This window comes from Rhipicephalus sanguineus, chromosome 1 (genome assembly GCF_013339695.2).
Source record: "Rhipicephalus sanguineus isolate Rsan-2018 chromosome 1, BIME_Rsan_1.4, whole genome shotgun sequence".
In the NCBI taxonomy this organism is placed as follows: domain Eukaryota; kingdom Metazoa; phylum Arthropoda; class Arachnida; order Ixodida; family Ixodidae; genus Rhipicephalus; species Rhipicephalus sanguineus.
The window spans coordinates 307,245,099-307,265,524 of record NC_051176.1 but is presented as its reverse complement, the minus strand read 5'-3'; the positions used below and the strand labels follow the sequence as shown (position 1 = coordinate 307,265,524).

The 20,426-nt window shown below is 44.2% G+C and overlaps 1 protein-coding gene across 2 annotated transcripts in view; it reads left to right on the top strand.

Moving 5' to 3' along the window:
- LOC119379410 (insulin-degrading enzyme) overlaps positions 1 to 20,426 on the top strand; it is a 439,455-nt gene that overhangs the window by 349,109 nt on the left and 69,920 nt on the right. For both annotated transcript variants that reach the window (XM_049411974.1, XM_037648727.2), the window contains exon 25: positions 10,443 to 10,504. In XM_049411974.1, the coding sequence (XP_049267931.1) occupies positions 10,443 to 10,504 (62 nt within the window). The remainder of the gene's footprint in view (positions 1 to 10,442; positions 10,505 to 20,426) is intronic.

The following is a 20,426-nucleotide window of genomic DNA, read 5'->3' as shown; positions in this document are numbered from 1 at the left end:
AGAGCTCAGGGGGAGAAGGGGCCTAGGGCTGTCACAGGCGACCAATAAGTTAGCACGTGACACGATGACACATGCTAGTGTGATCTGTGGCGTCCTGCCACCCATCCACCAGGAAGGAGAAGCGTGGCTTATGTGGGAAACAAAGCCCAGCGCCATGGTCATGGCTGCCATGCTGGCGCTTCCATAGTGGTTCCTGGTGATCGAGCTGCTCGGGGCCGGCACAACATGCTAGCTGGGGGATGAGGTGTAAAGGGGAGGCGCTCATGATCCCTACAAATGTAGCGTACCCCAGCCATGTAGCTACCGCTTTAGGCACCGTTTACTGTAAACATGGCATCTTCCCAGAAATGAAAATTTGGATTGTTGTGTACTTAAAGGGACACCAAAGACAAACAACAATTTGTGGTAGAGTGAAAGATCAGTGCTTGAGAATGTCGAAAACACCAGTATTATGCACAGCAGTGCTTTAACAATTGAGAAATTAAGGTTAACATTGGACACAATTTGTGCCACCAGTGGGACATTCTGGAACAAGAGCCCGATGACGTAGAATGTCCTCAGTACAGTGAATCACTAGCACTCAAAATACCCACGATAAAAAACAACATTGCTGTCCATTACAACATGGAATAAAACGCAACTTGTGCATTTCAGTTTGATTTGTGGAAAAAAAAAAAACCTTGGAATTACCATGGAGAATGACAGGGGTGGTCCAAGAGTTTTGTTTTCACTGGGCTGTGCTCTGCTGGCGCTGGCACGTCTCTGTGGTACTTTTGTTATAATGCTAGAAACAGCAGCGCCAGCTGTCAAGCTCAAAAGGGCAGGCAAGGCAAATGCTACACCACACGGCCATTTCGAGGCAGGCAGTTTGAAGTGCACTAATGGTGTGCAGACCACTGAAACATGACTTCCTTTCAAACTAAGCATCTCCTTGGCACGAAACAAACACTACAAGGTTTCTGGAATGCTATTTCAACAATCTATGTCGACTTAATATTGTCCTTTAGTGTCCCTTAAGCATTGCAGTCTGTGAAAGATTGTAGCCTAGTATACTTAAGATGTCAAACAAAGAAAGGGGTGTCTTTATTATAGGCAGTTCGGCTCCATACTGTGGATGATCCTGGCTAAGTGGTGTAGAGCCCACGGTCTTGCAGCTTCTTGTAGTATAGCGCTCTACAGGGGAAGCATTGAGTGGTCATGGTTGTTTGATGTTGCTTTCTGATTCCTCTAAAGGCAGCTAGACATGACATGAACATGCAATAGTGTCTTGGATATTTCGCAAAAAAGATGAAAGAGAGAAAGGAATGTTGCTTTTCACTGGCACAAAGCCTACCCAGGAAGCACACCAGCGTTAGGTCAAACATGGCAGAAATATTGCTCCTACATTGAATTTTGGCATACCTGCTACACCCAAAGCTGTATTGGTTCAATGCTGGTAACCAATCACGACCCAATGTTGGCATAGTTACAAAGATGGCTCGAGACAGCACGGCCCGTTGTACCTACTCCCGATATTGGGACGCTTGCATAAACAGTGTAAGCTCCATCATTTTTTACACCCTTTATTATAGTTTCTACCATTGTTTAACGTCAGCTGCGCCATAGTTTCTTGCCAGCCTTCTTGTTGGCTGTGCCGATATCTTTCCCAGCTTTTTCATTGCCTGTGTCATTCAATATGATCTAGTGTTGTATGCATACAATTAACTGCAAGTTGCCAAGGCTTCTGCCTTTAGGCAACAAGCAAGGATATTCAGTAGAGAAAATGCTAGGAGTAAGAATAACTGTATTCTGCATGCATACATATGCAGGGTGTTTTTTTACAGGGTGTCTTTTTTTTAGACGATACAGATGTTGATAAAAATCCTATGACAGTAAAGCACCTGTTGGTTTTGCACACGAACTCCATGTCGAGGTGGAAATACTTTGTCACAGTTAAGATGACACTGTTGTGACTACTCAACAAAAACTGGTAAATAACTTTTTAATTATTGACTTGAGGGCAGGTGTGTATTACAAAGTTGTAGTGCGTGACAATTTATGGGATACCTATATTTTAGAAATCACAAAAGTTGCACATAGTTCGAGATATTCGTCATTGAATTTCAATGGTGAAATCGAAACTGATCATGCAAGGCACGCAGGAAGCGCAACCGTTCTGCTATGTCAGATCCGAGCTACCTGTCACAAGGGAGTGACGAAATTTGAATGAAGGTGTGCTGCGGCCGTATGTTTTCGTGAAAAGCTGCAAGTCACATCACTTGTGCCCGCGCATCACCTTACTTTTGCACGTAGTGTTTGGTACTTATCCGTTTCTTTCGAACTGTGCACAAGAAAATCGCAATATCAATCTTCTCTTTGTCTGGGAAGCATAAAACTCGGGGGCAGCCACTGCAACGTGTCTTCTTGCAGACAGGTGAAATATTTTTTCGCGCCTCTTTATAGTCTTAGAAAGAAACAGATAAGCACCACCCATTGCATGCAAACATTAAGCTGTCTACTTGTGTATTTCAGAATGCTTTCTGTATTTTCTGGCCAGATTCTGCTTCGGTGCGCCTTCATTCAAATTTCATCACTTCCCTGTCACGTGTCTTTCCTGTGTTCCGCCGTGCTTTGTGCGCGCCAGGCGCGATCAGTTTCGATTTCGCCCATGAAATTCAATGATGAATATCTCGAACTACGTGCAACTTTTGTGATTTCTAAAAAATGGGTATGCCATAAATTATCATGCACTGCAACTTCCTAATATAAACAACTACGCTCAAATCAAGAATTTAAAAAATTAATTAAGTTTTTGTTAATTAGTCGCATCAACATCATTTTAGCTGCAGAAAAGGATTTCTGCCTTGGCATAGAGCTAATGTGCAAAAATGACAGGAGCCTGACTGTCATAGCATTTTTATAAAAAACCTGTATTGCCTAAAAAAAACAATTTGTATATAACGCAGGCGCTTTCATAACGCTCGAGCCAAAAAGTGGGTTTATTTCCTGGCGTTTCGGAATCAACTCGATTCCTTCTTCAGGGGGAGTGACAGCGAAGATGTTGAGGTGCAGCCTTTAACTTCTGTCACGGACAAGATGGGGAGGAGGAGGCAGAGGGAAGGAACGTCTTCTTTGGTGGTGAGAGTGTTGAGGGGGTTGTGCTTGCTACGTTTGCATGCAATGTAGTCATTGCATTTCACAGATGACGTAAGGTTTTGGAGGGCTACAGTGAGCGTTGGTCTTCATTGGTGTGTGTTCATTGAGCATGCCGTCTTAAAGGGACACTAAAGGCAAATATTAAGTCGACGCTGATTGTTAAAATAGCGGTCCAGAAACCTCGTAGTGCTACTTTTGTGCCAAGGAAGTGCTTATTTTGAAATAAAGTTACGTTTTAGTGGTCTGCATCGCGTTAGCGCAATTCAAATCACCCGCCTGAAAGCAGTCTTTCTGACGTCACTGTTGCCGTGCCCAACGTTGCCCGCCTTTACTGCCTGGCCGCAGCTATGGTTTCTTGTAGGGGTGTGCAAATATTCGAAATTTCGAATATTTTTCGAATAGTCTTTGCTATTCGATTCGATTCGCACTGGAATTTTACTATTCGAACTATTCGAACTTCCCAAAGACAAATACAGTCAACGTCTGATTGAAAGTGACCCCTTCAGATTTTTAGTATGCTTCACCTCATTACACTCTCGTATTGCGGCAAAGCTGCCTTTCAAGCTCCGTTTTGGTGGAACTTAGCCAAGACACAGTCAACGTCCGATTATAAGTGGTCCCTAGATTTTCAATATGCTTCACCCCATCACACCCCCGCATTGCGGCAAAGCTGCCATTCAAGCTCCGCTACGGTCGCAAGTGTATTAACTCAAGAAAACGCTGGTTCCAACATCAAGATGAAAGATGTGGCAGAGGTGGGGGCTCAATTAATGCTGTTTTGGACCTGAAATTTGGGCAGGAAGTCCGAAAGATCGGACGCCGAAGCTTTTAAGCATCCAAAATTTGAGATGTTATTATATATCGATGTCTACGAGGCAGATTTGGAACTCCGGACTTGAAGGGAGCACACCCTTGTCCGCCACATCAGTTGGGCTTCCACAGAAGTTGAAAGAGGAGGAGAGGCTGAGGAAATGGCAACTTTGCCTACCACGTGTAAAGTGTTGTCGGCAACACTTTAGTTGCACCAAATCATGTCCATAAATACAATTCTGCCCTTCAACCTAGCGAAAAGAAACACTTTCATGTTGCTATCTCATAAGAATATGCTTAGGAATCCTCTCCAACTTTTTTTTTCTGCAGTTTCGCTTCGAAGTATTAGAAAAATATTCTAGAAATATTTGAGAAATATTCGAAAAATATTCGATTAGATTCAGACTCACACTTCATAATTCGAATCCGCTTCGCACCCAGAATTTGGTATTCGCACAGGTCTAGTTTCTTGCGCAACAGCGGCCATCAGCCTTGCTAAGATGCAGCCACGGGCCACTCCGAAACTGTATAGTTCACTGTAACGGAGCTTAGCTTGGCCAGTTAGCAGAAGTAGAGTATTGACAGGGCGAAAATAGCGAGAGCCAAGCACACGCAGGAGTACGCGATACCAAAACAGCATGCACTGGCAGCGTGCACCATTCGGGCATCCCACAACATCACATGCATGCGGCATTTTGTCGAACTTTCTGTCAGAGCGACTTTCACGAGCGTGCAAAACACACGTGGCAGTACGCGATACCGAAACTACCACTAAGACGCGACCGCGTGAGCAAAGCTGGGAGCTGGGCGAAGCGCAGTTAGGCGAAAACGGAACCTTTGAACCACGCGTGCCGTTCCCCATGGCAATGCCAAAGAGGTTCTTTTTTCCATGAATCAAACAGAAATGAACAAGCAGCATTTTATTGTGTCTCTTGATGCAAGGAAGGTTTTTTTTTTATTGCAGCTAGTTTGAGTACCTGTGATTTATTGTAGTTGGACGCTCTCATGTCATCGGGATCATTTCCACTATGTCCCGCTTGTGGCACACGTCGTGTGATACATCTAGCTTGATTTCTCCGTAAGTAGGGCACTGCTGTTGATAATATTGCCATTTTAGTTGTTGTCTTACTTTGAGCTTTCACTCTGACATAAATTGTTATTTGCCTTTAGTGACCCTTTAAAGGTTGCACCTCGGCATGTTTGTTGTTACTCCCTCTGAAGAAGGAATCGATTCCTAAATGTCGGGAAATAAACCCATTTTCTGGTTGGAGCCTTCTGAAAGAATTAACCCAACCAGACAGGCAATTCTATCAAAATGTTCATCTTTAAATGCAAGCTTTGGAAAGAATCTAGTGCTTTTGTTGTGTTCACTGTTTGTTCACAGATGACTACAGCACAGAAGAAACACTAATGCTATTGAAATACACTCCTGTAATAGGAACACACACATGTGCAGAAACATGCACACGCACCCTGTCTCCTTGTTAGTGCTCATTTGATTGATGAGGTTATGGAGACTTCAACAGGAAGTGATTGAGAAGTAAATTATGACTGAACAAATATAATAATAATAATAATAATAATAATAATAATAATAATAATAATAATAATAATAATAATAATAATTGTTGGGGTTTAACGCCCCAAAACTACAATATGATTGAGAGATGCTGTAGTGGAGGGCTCCGAAAATTTCGACCACCTGGTGTTTATTTATGGTGCGCCTAAATCTAAGCACACGGGCCTCAAGCATTCTTGCCTCCATCAAAACTGCGGCCGCCGCGGCCGTGATTCGATCCTGCGACCTGTGGGTCAGCAGTCGAGCACTGTAGCCACTAGACTACTGTGGCAGGTGACTGAACAGATAGACGTCTATGCTTAAGCAGGCACTCGGTACGGGTGAAATCCACCATATCTATGTAGAAGTACCAGAGACAGCACAGCCCATTTACTTATTAAATGGCAGTTCTGGCTAAAGCTTGAAAGGACTGAATTTCTACAGCTCTGCTATGTAATAGTTGTGGAATTACGAATTTGCTATTGCACTGCAGTAGGAATGAGTGCCAGGATGTGGTGGTACGTTACTGCACACTCCAGAACGAGGGGATGCGGTGAAAAACCAACTCCGCTTGTGTTTATAGAGGTTCAACTGCTGGCCTGCTTTGGGTCCATGCCTGATACACTGAAAACCAGAGACATGAAGCGAGAGGTGAAGAGCTTAAGAAAAACGGGTGTTTAAGGGACACACCACAATACAACACTAGAACAAAATGAAAGACACACAAACAAAGTCTTCCGAAAGATGCACAACAAAGCCCATCACATTGGTATTAACCCTTTGAGGGTCGAATTTTTTCGTGAAATGCAGTCCAAAAATGTGTAATTTTTTTATTGCTGAAATAACTTTTTCAGACGATTCTATTTCACAAAAGAATTGTCTAAAAATTTTTTGCATGACCGTAAAGTGACAAAATCATTTTTGTTGTTACATACACATGGTTTATTCCTAGTAACATCAAGCAAAATCCTAAAAAAAACTTATACGATTTTTTATAAATACAAATTATGCATTGTATTAAACGTAGCTCACAGAAATACAAAAATAAGTGCACCATAGTACTTTTCCCGTAAAAAATGTTTGTGCTCCCCAAAACAGGAAACGCAACCACGGCGGCGTCGTTTGTGTAATTTAGCGCCGCTCGGAAACAGATATAATCACACTTCGGGGAGCAATGAATGAGAGAGTCACAAGCGGTCACCCTTTGAGAGATTAGAAGCCACACAGCCATCAGCTTTGCGGGTGCAAGAAGCGATAACCACCCAAAGGACGAAACCAAAACCAGCCGCACCATGTGTGCGCCTCTGATGCGCAAGTGAAAGCTGCCATGCCCCTTTGAAAAGCAAGAAAAAGAACAAAAAAACCAATGGAGAGACATTGGCGCATGAAAAAAATTCCACGTATTCCTGAAGCATGGCAGCACATGCCAAGTAAGAGAAATGATCGAAAAAGGAGCGCATTTTAAACCAGCCGCACCGCTAACGCGCTCGGATGGGCAAGTGATAGCCGGCGCGTCGCTTTGGGAAGCAAAAAAAAAAAAAAAACAGAGAAACTTCGGCACATGAAAAAATTTCACATATTCCTGAAGAGTGGCAGCACATGCGAAGCAAGAGAAATGATAGAAAAAGGCGCACGTTTTAAACATACAGGCTATGCCGTACATGTATGGTGAAAACCCTTTGGTGCCTGTTAGGTGATGCCGTACATGTACGGTGAAAACTCTCAAAGAGTTAACAAGTGAACATGTCTAAAGAAGACAGTAATACAGACAGTAATAAACGCAGCTTATACTACACTTTTGAAATTCACAAAGAGAAACACGTGACAAATAAAATAAACAACTGATTAAACTTTATACAAAAATAATAGTTGAGCGAGACAGTAATAAACGCAGCTTATACTACACTTTTGAAATACACAAAAAGAAACACGTGACAGTTAAAATAAACAACTGATTAAACTTTATACAAAAATAATAGTTTAGCGAAAAGTTCAACAGCTTTCGGAACATGTTGGGGCTCACGTGTGGAGGGCTCGTCAGCAGTCAGGCCTGAAGAAGAAGAAGTGCTCGTCTGTGTCTCTCATCTTTGCACTTTTCACGCCTAGGTACGGAATGCCAACTAACCCAATCTGCCACCATTCTGAAGAAGAAGAACAGGGCAGCTGCTTTCTCACTGTGGCTTTGCTGTAGAATACACATGTGGTCTTAAGCTCAGTGTCCATTTCCTTCCTGAGTATCCCTACATGGTAAACTTGGCCTGCCAGATTTGGATATACCCCTGATGCCTGTGCTGTTCACCTTGTCATTTCAGCAGCCTTTGCCGCTAGTCATGCTGCTGCACCTTGCTCAGCTTTCTGCTTGCGAGCCGTCACATAATGAACCAATTGATCAGGCGGGTTCAGGAAATAAAGGAGAACGCCTGGCCTAAAAGCCGTGCCATAGCAGGGGTAGCATGACGTGAGGGCCTCTGTGATCTACATGCAGTGATCTCAGAGGCCCTGTGTGCACACATTTAGTGACAATGGGCAAAGGAGCATCGCTGGTCAAGATAGATTCACTTGCGCCAAGTGAGGGTGTTTTGCCCAGTGGGTAAGACACTCATGTTCTGAGCATGGGGGGACCTAGGTTCGAAACCCACCACCGCCAACAATTTTCCTTTTGAGTTTCCTCTGCTTTGTACATTTACTTCTGCTGCAAGGAATGGTGCGGCCGCTGGGCTAAGTTGGTCACATTTGATACATTATAACTTGTTAGGAACTCAAATAATGCAACATTTCTTTACACATAGTGGAAGTTAACATCCTTGGTTTCGATCAGAGATTTTGAAAAAGAGTTAAGGAATAGCCTTTTTGAGAAAACTACAACCTTGTCCATAGAGTTTCGAGACTAATTGATTTTCTTCTCTAGAAATGATTTCCCGAAACAAATCTTGGTGCGTATGTGTAGCGCCTTCTTTTCGGGCTAACCTGAGCTATTTATGTTAATTGCTGTGACAGCCGCTAGATGGCACTACATGTAGAAAAATACGTTGTCACTAGTTGTCTGCACATTCTACTGTGAGTGAATGTGGAGAGATGGACGTCCGCCTCGAACAGCGTGTAAACATAAAATTCTGTGTGAAACTTGGCAAGACAGCCACACAGAGGGATGAGCTCTTTCGCGACGAGACATAATCGTGGGTGCAAGTTTTTGAGTGGCACAAGAGGTTCGTTTCGGGGAGAACGTCGGTGGAAGATGACACAAGGCAGGGGTGCCCTACAACCTCACAGAATGAAAACAACGTGGCTCGGATCAGGGAGATCGTACAGCAAGACCGCACCATTACAGTCCACATGCTATCGGATGCTCTCGACATTAGTAAGACAACGTGCCACCAAATTTTGCGTGAGAACTTGGGGAAACGAAAGCTGAATGCCAGACTTGTGCCGCACTCCCTCAGACAGGACCAGACGGACACGCGGGCATCACTGAGCGCTGATTTGCTGAGACAGAGTAGTATGCTGCATTCGTCGACAGCATCATTGCTGAAGACAAAACATGGTGTTTTCAATATGATCCTCAAACAAAGAGGCAGAGCGCCGAATGGCAGTCCACAAGCTCTCCGGCGTCGAGAAAGGTGCAGCGACAGAAGACCAAAATAAAGATGATGCTGATAGTTTTTTTGATGCCAGAGGTGTCATACACCATGAGTTCGTCCCACAAGGGCAGACGGTGAATCAGGAGTTTTATACCTGCGCGCTCCAACACATGCGTCATGCACTGCGACGCCATCGCCCTGACTTATGGGCACTTGGACAATGGAGCCTTCTCCACGATAATGCAAGCCCGCACACTGCTCTCAGCGTGACAAAATTTCTTGGCAAGCACAGCATTACTGACTTCCCCATCCGTCATACTCGCCTGACCTCTCCCCACGCGATTTTTTCCTGTTTCCTCGTGTGAAGGGAGCCCTAAAAGGTTGCTGGATGGGGAGTGTGGAGGCCATTCAAGATGCCATGACAAAGGAGCTGACAGCCCTGCCAAAAGAAGCATTTTCCAACTGTTTCCAAGACCTCAAGAAGCATTGGAAGCTGTGTATAGACTGCAAAGGAGACTATTTCAAATGGGTGCTGCACAAATGATTTCAATCTTAAACGCATTTTTTTTTATTGGACTCAGTCTCGGAACTTTACAGACAAAGGGTGTACTTTCAAACCAGATATGATTCAGCACAAATTTGAAGTGTAACGGTGAACGTGAGAACCGCGAAAATTATTTTTAAAAGAGAGCACAAATATCAGTCAATATGTTTACCAAGCAATAAATTTCCAAAATGCAGGCAGTATTTTGTGCAGATTACCATGTTTTTGATTTCTTTTTCTTCTCAAAAGTCTCACAGCAAAGGGAAATAAAATACTCGTAAGATTGCATTTAACTCATTCTTTGTTGCAAATAAATATTGTGACCAAGAAGTGCACCGGTTTTTCGCTAGGTGCACTCAAACTTCAGAAATTGAGATATTGATGGAACATCGTTTTTGTACTCAAAATTTGTGTATCTTTTTAGGCAGACAAACGTTTTTTTTTTCACCAAACTAACTACAAAACCTTTGTTCTGGGTCTAAAACCTGTGCCCAGAGTAAATTTCATCAAAACCGGGACTGGTGACAAGGACCTTGTGTTTGTTCTTATTTGGACACACCCACTTATGGTTTTATAGGGGGCACATTAAATGTATCATTTTTGTTGACCTCCTGATGCTGACATTTATAAAATTTGCAGTACTATAATTGAAGAGCACCATGATAGGCAAGTGTGCGTTGGGAGAGCAAGCGAGCGGAATGTAGCTGGCAACCATTTTGAATAACCCAGCTGATATCACCAGAGCATGTTTGCTAAATCATCGTAAATTGTGCACAGGAACAGTATTTTACAGTTTTGCATTTTTCAACTCTTGCAGACAAGATTGAAGTGGCTTGCCTGGAAGCATTGACAAAAGCTGATTTGCTCACATTCTTCAAGGTATATTTTCACTCCTCTCCTTTCTATAAAACTTTTCGCAGCTTGCATTTAACATTAGAACGATAGAAAGTTGAGCTAGTTGGTAAGTATTCATTACGAAAGCGGGTGGGCATGCAAACATGGACACCGAAGAAGAGAACAACACAAACGGTGCTGTCTCATCCTCTTCTCCTTTGTCTGTGTTTGCACCCTTTTTTATCATGATTGCATTTAACAACTCACCATTTCATGGCAGTGTTGCTACATTCGAACTTGAATATAGCGAACGTTGATTGAACAAAATTCTCTGTTAAAATATGAATTATTTTCAATTCTCATTCTTAGTTTCATTGAAAACCATGCACTTTTTTCACCATTTAACAAAACAGTTTCATCATACAATGTCAATTTAACGAAGTTTTGAGTTGTTTCAAGCATTTACTTGGAGCCTCTGTGGCTAGTGAATTTAGCAAAAAGAGCATCTAGAGAAAGTCTACTAAGGCAGAAATCACCTGTACATGTCCTTTGCATGAAACGTTGGAGCAGCAAGAATGCTGTTATGCATGCTTCGGGAATTCAAATTGTGTACGCACTAAATGCCACTGAGTCATCTGCAGCTACCATGGAGTGGCATGCCACCCACATGTCGGAGCACCAGAAGCTCATACAGTTAAACCTGCCTCTAACGGACCTCCATACAACGAACTTTTTCTATTCCCCGCCGTTACTCTGTAGAAACACATGTATTTGTGACCTCTATGTAACAAAGCGGCAGCAGGAGACGCCACAATCTCTCGCGTGCGCTGAACCCAGTCATAAAAAACGGCAATGCACTACGGATACAACGGTTTGCACCCACACTCGTGGCAATGAATGGCCAAATTTCCATCCATGCGAACATGCAAACATCCATGCGAACATCCATGTGAGCATGTGAACAAGGTGGAAGGGGGCAATAGTACACTGCCGTTTTTCATGACGAGGATCAGTGCACATGAGAGATTGTGGAGGCAGCCGAAATGCAACGGGAGGGCAGCAACTGCGTGAGCATGACATCAGTTTCATTGACAGAGAAGGAAATTGCCTTCTTGCAGGGAGCACTACACCTGGGGGAGTAATTAGCTGATGCGCGTTGACACACGGTGCACCTGTGCCATTGTCTAAGAAATTTTTCGCAAGAAGTGTTGATCAGGGAAACGCTCGGCCGTCTTTTGCTGGGCGAAGGAGCATAAAGGGACGCCGGGGAATGGGGGGGGCTGCGTGGCTCGAATAGCAAGTGTGAACATTCATCACTATTAGGACGCGGTCGGGAGCGCTGCCATGTGCGCCATCTTGGCAGACATTAAAAAACGGCTCGTATGCCCATCTCCGCGCTGTGATTTCACCGCTTCGTGCTGTGACCACTGATACGACAAACTGCACGAAAACAGATTCTCTCATGGGAGCAGCCGCATTCCAATACACCAGCGTTTTGTAGGGTTACGCAAGATCGGATCAAAACGTTAGCTGCTAGCCATAGTTCGTGCAAAAATTACAAAATGTTGCTATCGCATTCACAGCTTCGCTTTTTCGTTGAAACAGATTTTGTTTTGAAATTCGAGGCAGAAATTTCTCTCCCCACCAACTCTCGAATGTACACCCCCCCCCCTCCCCCGTGCCACGCCGTCGCTGATCTGATGAACCCGGTCCCGTTCACTCGCCGCCGTTGGAGGTCGAAACACCGGCGCGCTGCCGCCGTAGATTTTGGACCGGAGCACAGGTCTAATTTGGACTTTACACAGAAAATGACGGCGACGCCAACAGTGACAGCAAAGACCCGTCGAGAGTGTCCATATAATTGGTATCGCAATAAAAGAAAATTGGAATGTAACGAGAAGAATGGAAAGCAGCTCGAAATTGTCAGCGCGTTGCTCGAGTCCAAAGGACGCACGAAAAGAACGCACACGGGACGAGCGTGAACTATCATGCGTCACAGCTTGATACTTGAAGCGCACTGCTGAAACATGAAGCAGGACGCACGAAACGAACGAACAGGTATACACAGGACGAGTGCAAACTAAACGTCGCAGTTGTTACTTATTTCTGTTCGAACAGTGCGCTCCTTTCGCAAACGCGGTTGCTGGAGCGAGCGAAGTGACTGTCGTACGCTCTGTGACTTCAGCGCGGACATCGTGAGGAAAGCACAAGACATACAACCCCCCGCCCTACCCTGCGCCCGCCCCCCTTCTTTCCTTGAGATAAGCGCACGAAGGCGACCACGCCCTGTCGGGCAAAGAGCATCGGCGTGCTCCTCGACCAGCACACTCCTCGCGCCATCTCGCTGGTAATGAACAAACGCTTATAGGCTCCTGCAGTCTCTGAGCCCGGCCAGCGGTAAAGGGTGTGTATATAACGCTCGCAGTTAGCTACGTGGACGATCTGCGTTCCGTGGCATAGTGGCTAGCGCTACGCGCTGCCGAGCGAGAGGTCCCTTGGTTCAATTCCGCGCTTCGGAAGCATTTTTCTGAATTATTTTTCTTTGGGGCGTTTATATATATATACATACTTATACATATACGGTGCACGACGGCTGCAACGGGGACGGACAAAAACAAGCCGAGACTGTCCATATAATTGCTATCGCAATAAAAAAAAATTGAGGAGCCATTCCGCTCTGTGAAGTGGATGACCAGCGCAGCTGTTTAGCGCATGGCACAGAGTGACAGGGTGGAGGGCAGTTTGGTATGTAAGGCCAGGCTGTTAACGGCCAGGCTGTTAACGTTCATTACGCAATAATAATGCAAAAGCCTTAGATGCCTCATCAGACACGAAAATTGGCCATCGGCGTTGACGGCATCAACATGAGTGATACAAAAAATCATCACACGATGACAACATAATCACCAAAACATGTTACGTCATCATGACGTTCCGTGACATCACATGATGACGTCATGACTTGACATCGTCACTTTACACAGCCTCCGTGATTGGTGCACCGACCATGGAGGCAGTGCAAAGCCAGATGAGGTGCAGAAAGTTTGAAATGCCTCTGATCCTGGAGGCGGTGCAAAACCACGTTAGGTGCAGAAAGCTTTCAGAGGAGGTTGGGTTAGGATCAATACATAGAGTGAGAAGAAAAAAAACAAGACGGCTAAATTTCACCTTCGAATAGTCTTAGCCGAATGCCTAAGGGAGCCTGTGAGTTTTCTTTTTCTTTTTGCACTACTCCCTACAGGGCACTAGGGGGTTTTCGGCATACAAACGGAAATGCCCGAGGCATATATAGCTTCGCTGTGTTAGAAAAACGACATTTGTTAAATCATGCAGTCCGCCATTGAACGTACTTTCGGACACTTTAGCGGAAGTCGGACACTTTCGCGGAAGCTCAACTTCAAGCAGACATCCATCTTCCAGGCAACCCGATGCATGCGCAAATGATACTGTGGAAGTGCTGCGAGAATGCTTACTGCAGCACAGAGAAGCCTCAAAAACAGAGAAGGGAGTGCCGGAAGAGGTTGGCTTTTTGGGGCTAGCTATGTGATGTCATGTAGCGTCTAGCGATGATATTGATCCAGAAGAAAAGAGAACCTGGCTTTCACCTTGGAGTCGTCTTAGGGGAATGCATTCGGGACAGTATGACTCTTTAGCCTTTGGGCATTGTTGTATGTCGCGGCGTTTGTCTACCACGTCTGCTGATAACCACATACATGTATTTAGAGTGTGGTTTCATAAAGTACAATTTTGTTGATCACAGTATTCTGTTGATTTGTTAGTGTTGAAAATAATCGCTGAAAAGGTTATTCCAGAACACTCATCTGCATGGTGCCCTTATTTTTGCATTATCCATTGAAATATGGAGTGCTCCTGAGCTGATTTTCTTCATGAGGTTTGCTATGAATCAAAATATTTTTAGCTCTTCATAAGAGCCCCATAATAGTTATTCGGTTGCTGGAATGTAAATGCAACTTGCTTTTCCATTGTACTCCAGGATAAGAAATTAGCTGTTCCAGAGTGCTCTCAGATGCAAAATTACCTGCTCCAACATGCTCTAAGATGGAAATTTTTGCTGCTCCAAAGTGCTCCAAAATGAAATTTTTGCTGCTCCAAAAATTGCTCTAAATCAGAAGTCCTTGGTAGCATCACTGCAAACCTCATCCAGCTACTCGCGGGTGCCGCCACACTGGATTTCTTAAAAAACAACATAAAAACAAAACAACAAAAACTGCTTTTGCGTTGGCAGCGCCACTCTTCGTTTGTTGCAGACACAGAGTTTCATACAATAACCTAGAAAGGAAACAGGCACTGCGATCGTTCAACCACTATGAGAATGATGGGAAGTACAGGCTTCGGATTGGATTGCATTAGCTAGCGAACTGTCTACGGATTTTTTTCTACAGTTTCAGTTTCGTTCTTCGCGAGGCGTGGGTTGTGGGGTGCGTTGCAAAGCATTCAAGAAGTGCCTTTGTTGTTCAAAGAGGCTGAAGACCGCTAGATCTCTTGGTTTGCTGCGACGTTGCAGCTTTACAGGTTGTATTTGACAGTCTTAGCAAAGCATCGTGCACTCACCGCTGCATATAGATGTAGTGTCCCATGCCAGTGCAGAAAATTGCGTAGAGTTCACGTTTGTTTGATAAGCGCGCCTTGCCAAAACTTGTTCAAATCTGCTGCAAAATGACAGCGAAGCTAAGCAGACGCGCCACTGCACTGCTGTGACTTGACTTCACAACAAAACGAGAGATGCGTTGGAGGCAGACCACTTGGACAGATGCACCTGGCATCGCAGCAGATGATACGTTAAGTGTTTCTCACTCAGTACAGTACTGAAAAAATCCGTAAACAGGGGGTGGGTGCCCGAGCCGACGTTTCGACAAGTGGACTTGTCTTCTTACAGGCTGGAAGTCAAGTCCACAAGAAGAAAAGTCCACTTGTCGAAACGTCGGCTCGAGCACCCACCCCGCGTTTACGGATTTTTTCATCGCAAGCTTCCATCTTCCACTTCCTGCCGTTTTTCAGTACAGTACTGTTATTTCCATAAATAGATAATGCGTATCTTTGAGGGAAAAACAAGTGTGTTTGTTTTAAGTGTTGTAAAAAAAAGAATTCATTATATCGTGATGTCAGACTCCGTGTTCTTACGCTGCAAGTTCGCACCGCATACGGAGAGCGCTTTTCCGAATATTTCCGTGTTATCCGTGCCGCTCGCTTTTCGTTTTTGACACCGTGCGCGCTTGCGTGGCTTCGCTGCACGCGCATGGAGCAGCCCCTGATGACGTGCAGCTGCGCGGTTTCTTTTTTTTTTTCCCAGAGGACTGCACCGTCACTACCGAGGAGAAGTCAGATTAAGGTGCTAGTGGAAACTGTCTGAGACAACAGTAGATATTCGGAGGGCGACTCGTCACGCGCTTTGCCGTTTTGTGCCATGCCGTGGGATCACTAGACCGTTGCCTTCGCAATTAGATTGCCGAGCCAATCTTTGAGGCCACAGCTAGACGATGACAGAGCAGCGTTGCATCGATGCCCTACGAACGTCTAGTATTACCGTCCCTCACGAAAGAAGCAATAGAGCAAAATAATGCAGTTTTTTTGCCGCTAAATAAATTGTTTAGATGAGCTCTGCCTTCAGCTTCCCTTTTGTTTAATTTGTGAGTTTCTTTTCTGAATGTTCATGCTGAAACTACATATAACGACACCCTGTTTACAACGAATCTTTTCGGGAATTTGTCAGTTTTTTCGGAAATCGTCAAATTGTTTGAAAGCAAGACAACAACCTGATGAATTACGACACCTCCGTTATGGTGGCCATGTTTTCTGTTTTGCAACATGGCATGCCGAATTGAGCAGGCACGACCCACGCCGGTGTCGTAAATTTCAGTAGCTGCTATTTACTGGTTCAACAGAAGTATTGTAAGTCAGCTTTAACACCCACGTAATTTTATAGAGCTGGTAACTGCGAGCAGCTCCAAAAAATATTGGTTGGCTGCTTGAAAATTGTAGCAGTGCCCTTGCCAAAAAGAAAAAAAAACAAGAAAAGAAAAAAAAGTTGATTTGTAGTCAGTGCACCTGTTCTGATTTCTTTCACTGGGTTCTTTTCTTCACAGAGTCTAGAATAGCTTATTTTGAGTTTGTGATTACGGAGAGTGCGCACTGTGATATCCCCAAACAAGTGGTGGCATTTTTTTTCTCTCCGATCAAAAGATGGCTTTGAAGATATTGGCTTCCTTGATGACACCCCGCTTGCAAGATAGTTGAGAGCTCGTGGTGGTTACTGCTACCGTCTCTACGGCTACTCTTGCTTGTTACTTGACACGCGCCGATAACAAAAACGCCAAATAGGGTGCTGACGCACGGCACAGGATATGGAGCTATACTGCTTAGTGTTTGATACCATGCACCAGGATTTCCACATGCTGTGCATCATCCACAGGCTCTTCCTTTCCACCACTCCAAAGGCAAGGAGAGCATTGAGGTGCAGCCTTTCTCTGCAGCCACTCTTTCTTGCAGGCGGACCACAATTTGCTGCTGCAATTTGGAAAAAGAGAGACTTTGTTACATTGAAATTATGGATAAACACACTTCATCGTATGGAGGCTGTTCTATGGACATGAAGTCATAAAATCGAAAATACTTCAGTATATTAAAAATTTCTTTATATTGAAGTTGGTTATATCTAGGTTTAACTGTATATTCATGCTTTGTGAAGTACTTCAAGTATAAATTTTCAAACATTTTGTGGTTAAAGCACAAATAGTTTCATTATGGTATTGAACGGTCAATAGAGCAATCTCGGAAATCTTGGAATTTGCTTTGCTGTGGCAATACTGTAACGACCTGCACTGAACTTTCAGTCATTTTTCAGCTTAAAGGTTTAAAACACTGTTGTATATGTCACATATACACAGCCTCTGTAATGAGTCTTGCTACAACTTGGCTCACTGGAAGATGAGGTGCCCTGCCGCACCTTGTTTGTACTTAACATTTCCAAGCTCAATATCCAAAAGCTGCTGTTGCCACAGTAATGTGGTGGGCGCAGCTAGGGCAAACTGCTCACACGGCGTGCTTTTTATACGGGCCTTTAGTAGTGTTTGCAGAAGCACATGACCAAAATGGGACCCAGTTGGCCTCTTACTAAAATGGATTTTATCTCTCCCGAAGTCCGCCTATTAGGCTGAAAGGATTTTGAAGTGCTGCAGAAAAAAAAAAAAATTCAAAGGCGGTACTTGTTTTGCATGATGAAAGAATAAAACAAAAAGTCAAGCAAATCAATGTTGGGTGTTGGGGGCATATCTTACATTCAGGTAAATATTACGAGATAATCTTCATAAGAGCAAAAATTGAAAAGACTGTAATGACTGCAAAATGTGTTAAATGCCTTAGCTTTAAATATTGACATGTGTTATTGTTTTTCTTTTTATTGTGAACAGCTTTCACTGTTAAAACTTTGACGCATGCTATTGCTAGGCACGCTGCAGTTGGGTCACACTGGAATGCAGTGGAACCTTCTGGAGTGTTTGCTAATTATCCGATCTGATCATACGCACGATGAATGTGATGCAGTTAATTCTAGAACTAACAGGAGCACCAGCAATAAGGCTAAAACGTATGTTCATGCATGTGTAAAAGCCATGTTTCCTGAATGATCACATTAGTGACGACTGACGACCATCCTCTCTTATCTTTGTTCTGCGTTGGTTACTTGCTTGTACAATGAGTGTCCCTTTTGCTGGGTACAACTTCACCCAATAAGCAACTTAATCATTACTGTTTTTGATTCTTCACCATCACAACCATGTGACAATATACTTGACCTCTGTATGTGAACACTGACAACTTTCCAGTCTTTGGCCGTCAGAAAGCATGATGTGTCCATTCATAGTGAGAGAGCACCTTGTGCTACTGCCACTGGTAGCACACGCTGCCTTTGTCAACATCCAAATGCCATCTTCCAACAGCATGTTCTCATGTTTCACCGCCTACTTCATGGCATTTGACTTAAAGCTGGCTGCATAACTGTAGTTATGCTCACCTCCCACAGTCAGAAAAGCAAGCAACTGACAACTCTGTCATGGTCACCTTCAAAGTACAAAAAAATATTGTGCAGCAAGCCCATATTGTACCACGGAATATGGAATACTATTCCCAAAAGTGCTCGTAAAGCACTTTTCATTGGCCATTCTGAAATCGTCAGGGCCCCCACAAGTATGGTGTGAAGCGTGATGACATGGAGAAAACGGAATGGTATTCCGTATTTTGCGGCATGGTGTAGGCCCTCAGATCCCGTGCACTGTGGCAGTAGTGAGTGTAAGCGAAGCTTTGGTGAGCCAGCAATGGGTGTAATTATAATAATAGCACAACATATTTTGACCACAACTGTGTTCAGTAATAGTCATCATCCATGGTAGTGTACAGGGTTATCCACTCTAGTGGTGAACACTGCACTCCGCGAAACACCAGTGCACCAGTGCATCGAAGTGAAGTGGTGCAGAAGCACAGAGGCCTCTGGGAGGTGCTTTGCATTGTCTACTGCAGCGATCTTGCTTTGCTACAGCCGGCCACGTTGAGCCATGTTCACCCTAAGAATCGATGACCCTGTACATTGCAGAGCAAAGGTCATTTTGTAAGGAGTGATATCTTAGAGTGATCGCTGTTGCCAATACCTTCATGAGATTTTGCATCACTCGGTTCTAGATGCATCAGGGTATGTGACTAAAGGCATTTCTGTGCACTGTGTAATGACAGTGAGCTTGGCATAGTGCCAGGAATGTTGTCTGTATATACACAAATGCATCCGTTGTCAAGTCATAGGCGGCACAGCACAAGTTATATATTTCCTTCAGCGATGGGTTCGTCTCGGTGATGCGGTTGACATTGACACACCAAATTAAAATAGGCAATCAGATAGGAATATGAGAACTACGAGAGAGCATTATGTAACAAAAATTCGCAGCATATCCACGGGTGAATGATGAAGAGCTTGGGCGAAGCTCCTGAAGCAATCATGGTTACACCGCGAAATCTTTAGTGGTTTCGCCCAGCAGTAATCAAAGCGATAGCCCAGTACATCATCAAAGACGTGACAAACACTGTATATTGCAGAAATTTTATTAATCGTAAGTGGTAGCTAGACGTGGCTTCTGTTCCCCCTTCATTATAACGGCTTTATGGTCGGTGAAATGATGGATCGGTGATGGGTCGTAGGGGGATATTTGCAAAGACGAAGCAGTGGGCAGTTTGCAAAGGCGGCTTCCGTTCCCCCTTCATTATAACGGCTTTATGGTCGGTGAAGTAATGGATCGGTGATGGATCATAGTGGGATGTTTGCAAAGACGAAGTAGTGGGCAGTTTGCAAAGGATCGGTGATGGGAGATACTGCCGGTTACGCCTTACGCCGGACGTGTGACAAGGTTAGACTAAGAGGAGCTTCGCCCCTAAAAGTCTACCCAGCGTTGTATCATTTTGTGGTATGGTTTTAGCGACTTTCAGCCCCCACACTCAGTGAAGAGTCCCAACCCAGTGGATGCAACGGCAAGCTGCAGCTGGCACCCTTGCACATTACAAAGAAAAGGCTGCATGACCTCCCTCCTAGTTTTTCTTTCTCTTTATAGACAAAGAATATGTGGTTTGTGTATGGCTCACCAGCTGTGCAATTTTCTACATGTTATCCTAAATGGCTGTTGCGCTGACAGCCTAGCAGGGAGCCATTGGACAAAGTGATGTAAACTGGCAAACTACAGCACAGTCAGCTGTATGTTGCAGTATTATGAGGGAGAAGAAAATCCTATTTTTGAGAAGCGAAACTGGGGATGTATTCATCATGCAAGTAAATGCAGTAATTACGCTCCTTTAAAACTGGTGTTGGGAAAGTTTACATTTTTAGCGTCAAAACATTAAAAGTAACAAACTCCGCACGTATTATGCTGGGGCACTCTCTCATAGTATATTCTGTTGCAAGAGTTCTGCTGTA